The sequence below is a fragment of the Tetrahymena thermophila genome, assembly GCF_000189635.1.
Source record: "Tetrahymena thermophila SB210 genomic scaffold scf_8254740, whole genome shotgun sequence".
In the NCBI taxonomy this organism is placed as follows: Eukaryota; Ciliophora; class Oligohymenophorea; order Hymenostomatida; family Tetrahymenidae; genus Tetrahymena; species Tetrahymena thermophila.
In genome coordinates, this window is record NW_002476503.1 from 1 (window position 1) to 7,684 (window position 7,684).

At 21.7% G+C, this 7,684-nt stretch overlaps 2 protein-coding genes across 2 annotated transcripts; both read left to right on the plus strand. All coding sequences in view use genetic code 6, as the record gives it.

The window, feature by feature from the left end:
• Positions 1 to 1,177: 1,177 nt before the first annotated feature.
• TTHERM_01643990 (kinase domain protein) lies at positions 1,178 to 3,596 on the plus strand (the record flags this gene model as incomplete). The annotated part of the gene is made up of 2 exons (XM_001029262.3): positions 1,178 to 2,188; positions 2,346 to 3,596. The coding sequence occupies 2 exons, from the start codon at positions 1,178 to 1,180 to the stop codon at positions 3,594 to 3,596; spliced, it is 2,262 nt and encodes a 753-aa protein (XP_001029262.1).
• A 607-nt stretch (positions 3,597 to 4,203) lies between these two features.
• TTHERM_01644000 (kinase domain protein) lies at positions 4,204 to 6,937 on the plus strand (the record flags this gene model as incomplete). Its single annotated transcript, XM_001029263.3, has 11 exons — positions 4,204 to 4,447; positions 4,588 to 4,929; positions 4,981 to 5,157; positions 5,240 to 5,298; positions 5,358 to 5,471; positions 5,525 to 5,543; positions 5,806 to 6,142; positions 6,216 to 6,270; positions 6,342 to 6,650; positions 6,716 to 6,792; positions 6,874 to 6,937. 11 exons carry the CDS (start codon positions 4,204 to 4,206, stop codon positions 6,935 to 6,937), a joined length of 1,797 nt encoding a protein of 598 aa, XP_001029263.3.
• Between the last annotated feature and the right edge of the window lie 747 nt (positions 6,938 to 7,684).

Genomic DNA, 7,684 nt, shown 5'->3' on the forward strand with positions numbered 1-7,684 from the left:
AAAGCTTTGTATTTTTTACTCTCTAAACAAAAAGATTTATACATTTGACCGTCTGTCTGTATGAATAATAAATATTATTTATTAATTGTTTGTTTATGATTTGTAAAAGATCTATTATAAATTTTTTCATTATAAATTATTGAAGTTTATCTAAAATTTTGAACATATTTTTTTGTTATAAAGTAAATTTTATTTATGTAACATTCCTTAATTTTGGTTCTAAACAATGTTTTTCGACATTTTTTACAAACAAAATATTTTGACACTGGTTTCAAAAACCATTAATTAGTTCTATAGTGGTTCTTATAATTATGGAAACCCATTTTATTTCATTTAATTAGAAGTGTGAACAAATCTCTATATTCATAATATTACAGAGAAAGTGATTTTATATTAGTATATAGCTATTTTCAGAAAATTATTTCTCTAGTTAGAAATATTGATAGACTTAGTAGAATAATAAATATTATTCATCTTTTCTCTTTTTTTAAATTTGATAATAAACAAGATATTACATTTATGTGTCTATTTATTTATTATATAATGCAATTAATTAATTTTACAAACATAAATGTTTTAAAGATATTAGTTATTCATTATATTTTCATTATAAACTTAATATAAATTTGCTTATAAATAATTTATTAAATATTTTTTCTTCATCTATCTATCTATCTATTAATTAATTAATTAATTAATATAATGTATTTAATTTTAGAATCAAAAATGTTAAGATTATTTAGATAATAATGATTCATTATATTTTCATGTTTTTCTAATATAAATTTGCTTAAAAATAATTAATTAAATATTTCGTTCATCCATCCAACTGTCTGTATATCTATCTATTATATAATACAGTGAATTAATTTACATTCATAAATATTAAATTTGTTTTAATATTAATTATACATTATATATTCATGATTTTCTTAATATAAGATTTGCTTATAAATAATTAATTAAATATTTTCTTCATCTGTCTCTATGTCTATCTCTCTATTATATATGCAATTAATTAATTATAGAGTCATAAATATTAAATTCGTTTTGATATTAATTATTCATTATATATATATTCACGATTTTCTTAATATAAGATTTGCTTATAAATAATTAATTAAATATCTTCTCCCTAAAGTACTTTTATTAAGAAATAGCATAATTAGCAAGAAAAATGAATTAGATCTAAAGTATCCAAGATCTTAAACTCAAATAAGAGGAATTCTTCATCCTATCTAACAAAAACTACAGAAGCTGCCCTAGACATCCTGATAACTGGATTGTTTCGTTAAGCACTAATCCTAATTCTAGCCAATTCATTCAATGCGCTGAGTGTTTTTCTGAGAATCCCAATTAATATTCTTTGAATTTAGTTGGACTTATTAAGGAAAATGAAAAAACTGTTTTTAAGAACTACCCAGTTTATGGCGATAATGAGCTTTACGAGAAACTTAAGCAAATCTTTGAGGCTGATTGCTCTGTTGATGGATTGTTATCTAAAATTTCATCTTTTTTCTTAAACTTAAGAAAATAAATCGACCAAAAAATAATACTTAAAGAAGAACAGATGATGAGCTAAGCAAAGTCATTATGGAGCTTTAATGAACAGGTAATTATTTAATATAACAAATTAGCCGAAAAGGAATAGCTTAAGAATATCATCACCAATTTCAAAGATGACCTTGACAAGTAAAATGAGCTTTTTAAAGAATTATTCACTCGAATTTCTACTAACTAGAAAAAATATTAAGAAGAATTGAATGAAAAGATTGATTTCTTCGAAACATAAAAGTCAATGATTAATTTTGAAACAGCAGAAAGTATTAATTAGAATATTGTGCAATTAATAGATTCAATTGATATGTTTGTTATCAAAAACTTTGAAGATCTCAAAATTGATAATTAAAAAGAAAAGTTAGAATTGTATGAAAAAGATATTTAAACTAAAGACAAAAATGAAATGACAACAAGCTAGTTAATGGCTAAGCTAATTAGCAATAGATCAAATTGTTGCTCGCAGGAGTTAACTAAAGAGCTACAAAAAATAGTGTTCAAATTATCAAACAGCATTGATAGAGTTGACATTAAAAACCTTTTAAATGAAGATTTGTTGGAATTGGAGTTTGATAAGATGAATGATGAATAATTTAATTTAATAAAGGACTTGTCTAGACGCTTCATAACAGTAAATATTTCTATATTAATTTTATGTACTTCATATCAATCAATCTTTAATAACTTCATAATTACCACCCCAAAATAAATTTTAAATTTATACTGAAAACCTTAAAAGATTATATTATGAATTATGATTACTAAATTTTACAATTTTATGTTAATAGGGTAAATAAGAATTAGATGAAAGAAGTGACAATAAAGATAAATTAATTAAATTAATATCAAATAAATTTAATTTCTGTTCAGAATAATTTCTTAGCAATTTATCAGATCAGTTTGATAGTTTCCTTCCTATAATTAACAAAATTGACTTCAAAGATTACTTACAACCTGACAAGACTCCAATAAATGCAGATTTTCTAAATAATTTGTAGCTTTTAGAAATTGCAGATCTTGTTTAAAGATTAGAAACTTCAAATAATAACTAGAATTAGAATGATATGGATCAAAATCTATAAAATTAATAAATAGAGATAAAGCAATAAAAACTGATTTCACTTTTAGAAAACAAAACAAATTATTGTCATGATTATTTTATTTAAAATGCAAAAAACTCTATTTAGAAATATTCATAAATTATCAATCATTTATTTTTAAATGTAGAAATTTTCAAAGAAAATAAAAGCTAAACTATTGATTTTAGCAAACTTACAACTAAACAAATTGATAACTTAGAATAACTAGCTAATAAAATATCTTAACTTACTCAATAGTTTGGACAAGCTTACTACAATAGTACCTCTCCTATTCTTGAATAATAAAATAAATCATATTTTACTTCAAAATAATTTGGAAATAATAAAGATATTGAATAGTTACTTGTAAATTATCCAATTTTTGAAACTATAAATTTACTTTAAATTAATATAGAATTTATCAAATCAAATTATTAAGATAGTTAATAATTAATTTTAGAAAAAAATAAGCTATTAGGCTATATAGTAAAGCAACCCAAATCATTAACAGGTTAAATATTTACTAGAGATAAATTAGATCCTAACTTAAATTATATTTTTAGATGTAAAGTCAACAAGAATTTAAATTGTGATTATTTATGTGTTGGAATAATGAATACGTAAGAAATACATAATAAATATTTATATGAAGAAAAATGTTGCTTTTTCACGAGAAGCAGTGAATATGGTTTAGATAAAATATTAAAAGGAAAAAAGTTAAATGAAGTGGTTTCAGAAATAAATGAATTAGAAATTAGAGTTAATATTTCTAAGAGAGTTGTATTATTTATGGACTATCCAAAATATTAAAATATAAACAAAGTTGATGAGTCTAAAATAATATAAGACAAAAATTATAGCTTTGGAATATTTTTTGCTACTCCAGGTGATGATTATAATATTGAAATAGAAACATTTTTAATTGACGATAAATATTTAGAAAACTTTGATTAAAAATGATAGAAATCAAGAAAAAAAATATAAGAATTATTGTATAAAATGAATTAATTGTTAGATAAATTTTAAAATAATTAAATTTAAAAAATAAAAAAATAGATATTTAAAATTATAAAGGTATTTATTTATTTAATTTAAATATTTATATTATTTATTGCAAGTATTTTTATTTACAAAACTTAATATTTTATAACAGCATTTTAGTTTTAATTTTACAATTTTTTTTAATAATTTTAGCATAGCGCCAATCTGCGCACTCTAATTAAAAATTTCTTAAGATATCTTTTTATTAAAAAAAATTACTAAAATTTTTAAATAATAAAAAAATAATATTTTACACAAAGAAAGAATTTAATTTTTATTTATTTAATTAGTTTCTTATTAGAAATTATTGTTCTTCACATTATCTTCGTTTTGAATATCTTTGAGGAAATTGGATTAAATATTCTAATTTCAAATCAATACGAATTTAAAGGAAGAGCAATTATAAAAACTAAAGAAATTAGATAATTGCTTATAATAATTAAGAAATCAAACTAATTAGTTTATCAAATAGTTAATTAAAAAATAGGTAAGAAAGAAAAGTAAGTAGACTTACAAAAATAGCAAAATGGGTAATAATAACTAAATCAATAAGGGTTCAAATTAGTTAGGGATGCAATAGCAACAATCAAAATATTAGATATAATAGCCATAAGGATCATCTCAAAGTTTTGGAATATTACAATAACAAAACCCATAAGAATCAGACATCATTTAAAAGAAATTAGTTTCTCATATTTAAAATAGGTTGAAGATCAAGCAAATGTATAAAGACAAAGGCATTCAGATGCTAGATAAACCAGAACAGATGAGTATATATATTTCGCATTACTTATCTTAATAATTTTTTAGTTTAATTCTATTTCAATTGAAATTTATGGCTGTTTTGATAAAAAATCTACTAAATAGGCTCGCATATTATTAATTATGATTATTTTAACTATTAAAAAAGTTTCAGATATCTAAGAACCATAGCTAGATCCTACTTAAAGTTTGGCTTATAATATCATCAAGACTGAATTATCTGAGAAAGGATTCTCTGATTTTAAATACATAGGACAGGGAAAGCAAGGTTTGGTCTTTTTAGCAAAAGAATTATCCACAAACAGAAGATTTGCAATCAAAGGACTTCATGTCAGAGATTCTTAGGGGAAAATCTTCTAAGAAACATTTGACTAAGCATAACAAGAAATAAATATGCTCGAAAAGTGTAAAGGTTCTACATATGTAGTCAACTTGTTAAAGAAAATTGAAGGAAAGGAGTTTATTTACTTAGTTTTGAGTGAATGTTAAGGTAAAAAGCATCAATATTTTATGAGGTCACTAAAAAAATGTATTTAAAAAGGAACTCTAAGTGAGCTTATTGAAAAGAGTCCTAACAAAAAACTAAATGAATTATCTGCAATCAAGTATGCTAAAGATATTGCGGAAGGTCTTTTGCACATTCATTCCTAGAAGTGTATTTCCAATGATCTTAAAATGGATAATATACTCATTGACTATAATGGAAATGCTGTAGTTTGTAAGTTTTTGAATATAAAATGCAAAAAGATTTAATTTATCTGCTCTTAATTATTAACTAACTAACTAAAAAATAATTATAGCTGATTTAGGATTGGCAGATAGCCTAACAAAAACATCTGGATACGGAATGAACCAATATGTAATTCTTTATATTACTTATAGAAAGCCTACTTTCTGAAATAATTCTTAATTTTACAGTTAGGAAACTGGCTATTCTAAGCTCCAGAATGTTATGATCCAAATAAATTTCAAGATTATGCAGATGAATACTAAAAACTAGGATTAAACATAAGCACAAAGCCAACTATTAAGGTAAATTAGTGACAATTTAAACAAATTTTAACTTGTTTTTTCTATTAAAATAGAGTGAATGTTTCTCATTAGGTAATTAATAATCTTAGTTATTTGCATATAAATATTTATCTACTTTGATTAATTATTGAACAATATATACATTAAATTCTCAATATTTTGGGCACTAAATATACTTAGATTTTTGATAAAAAAGTAAATAGAATCTGACTAATAATTTTTTTTTTACCCTTTTTTTGAACCAAAATATTGAGAGTTTATTGTAGATAGATAGATATATAGATATTAAGATAGTTGGATATTCAATTCGATAAAATGTTTAATAAATATTAAGGTTATCTAATTTACCTTATGGTTTAAGACTTCAAAAGCACTTTAATGTTCAAGAAGCATTTGCCATTGAATTACAGCAATGAATTTGAGTAATTCACTTACAAAAACCAGCTTAAGTTCATAATTAACGGATTAACTTAATTCAAGCCAGAAGATAGGTTATCGATAAAAGACGTTTTAATTATATTAAAAGGAATTATTTCATTTGAATTTTAACTAGATTAGAAATTTATCGAATTCATGGATGATCATGATCAAAACACTTAGCAATTCATTCGCAAATTCAAAAAAGACATTGAATTTGTTTAAAATTCTTCACAGAAATTTTATCCTATTATGTAACTAACTAAATAACTAACTAACTAACTTAATTCCAACAAATTATGAATCTATTCTTAACATATTTTCTAGTAAAAAGGAATAGGACTTCATCTAAGAGATCCTCTCAAAGCAATAGTAAGGACAGGTATAATCAATTCTAACTTATTGTCATTTTTTAATTGTGTAATTTAATAATGATTTCAATATATTTTATAGGATGCAATAATTTCTCAGTTACGCCAATCAAATATCTAATTAGAATAACAAATTAAATCATTAAAAGATATTCAAAAGCAATTAGAAAATGAACTAAAAGCACTTAGAAATCAAAAAGTTTAGTTGGAAGCAACAACAGTTGAGTCAAATCAAACAATTATCTTGCTAAAACAAGAAATAGAAAAATTAAAGCAGACTCAAAAAACATTAGAAAATGATTTGAAAGCATAATCTAATTAAAAGCAGAATATTTAGAATTTGAATTAATTTTAACCTATCGTTTCTTAATAGGAAATTTAAAAAAAGGAAGTAAGTTTTTTGTATTAAATTATTACAAATAATTTATTATTTTATCTTAATATTAAACAATCAAGGAAGAAGAAGCTTTAAAAAAGCAAAAGCAAAAACAAGAGCAAGAAAAGTAAATTCAATTGCAAAAAGCTTAAAACAAGTAATAAATTAAAATTTTCTACACTTAGAAAATTAACTAAATGGTTAAGTTCATATTTAATTTAATTTAAATTAATTTAAGACAAATTTATTTTGTTTTAGTTAATTTAAATTCAATTAATTTTTACACAACAAACCAAAAATGAAACATAAAAAGTAGTTTATAATAGAGTAATCAAACATACAAACATATTAAATTTTTAAGAATAAATCTAAAAATATAAAAATAGAAAAAGCATATTTTCCAAAATTTTCTTTTTATTTCCTCCATTTTATATTTAATGAATGTTAAAAGTTAGAAATAACTTGAATATTAATTAATGCTAGGTAAGTTGATTGATCTCTTTCTACATTGCTTGCTAAATTTATATATTTTTAGTAGATAGATTTTTATTAATTATTTAGGTAAGAGTATTTTTAAGAATGAATATCTTGCCAATTTAAATATAAAAAATAGAAATTATTTCATGATTACAAATTAATTTTGAGTCAGTAACCTTCAAACAATATCTTAAATTTTATTTTGATCAGAAATTTAATTTAAAAAAAGAATAATATTATAAGCAAACTAGCCAGCCAGAAGCAAGCAACAAATTCTATTAAAAATTAAATAATTTTCATTTTTCAATTTAGTTTTAAAACATAATTTTTTAATTTATTTTTGAAATAGTTTGTTTTAAAAATAAATGTATTAATATTTTAATATTAATAAATAATAGGAAAAAGTAATTAGCATAAATATATTTATTTACCAACACAAAATCTTAAAAAACATACTTATCATTTCAGTGCAACATATACTTTTTTAATTAATTATTGGAGATTGTATCACCATCTTTTAATCTTATCTTTATAATTAGAGGGTAATATTTTATTTTATTATTATTCATTAA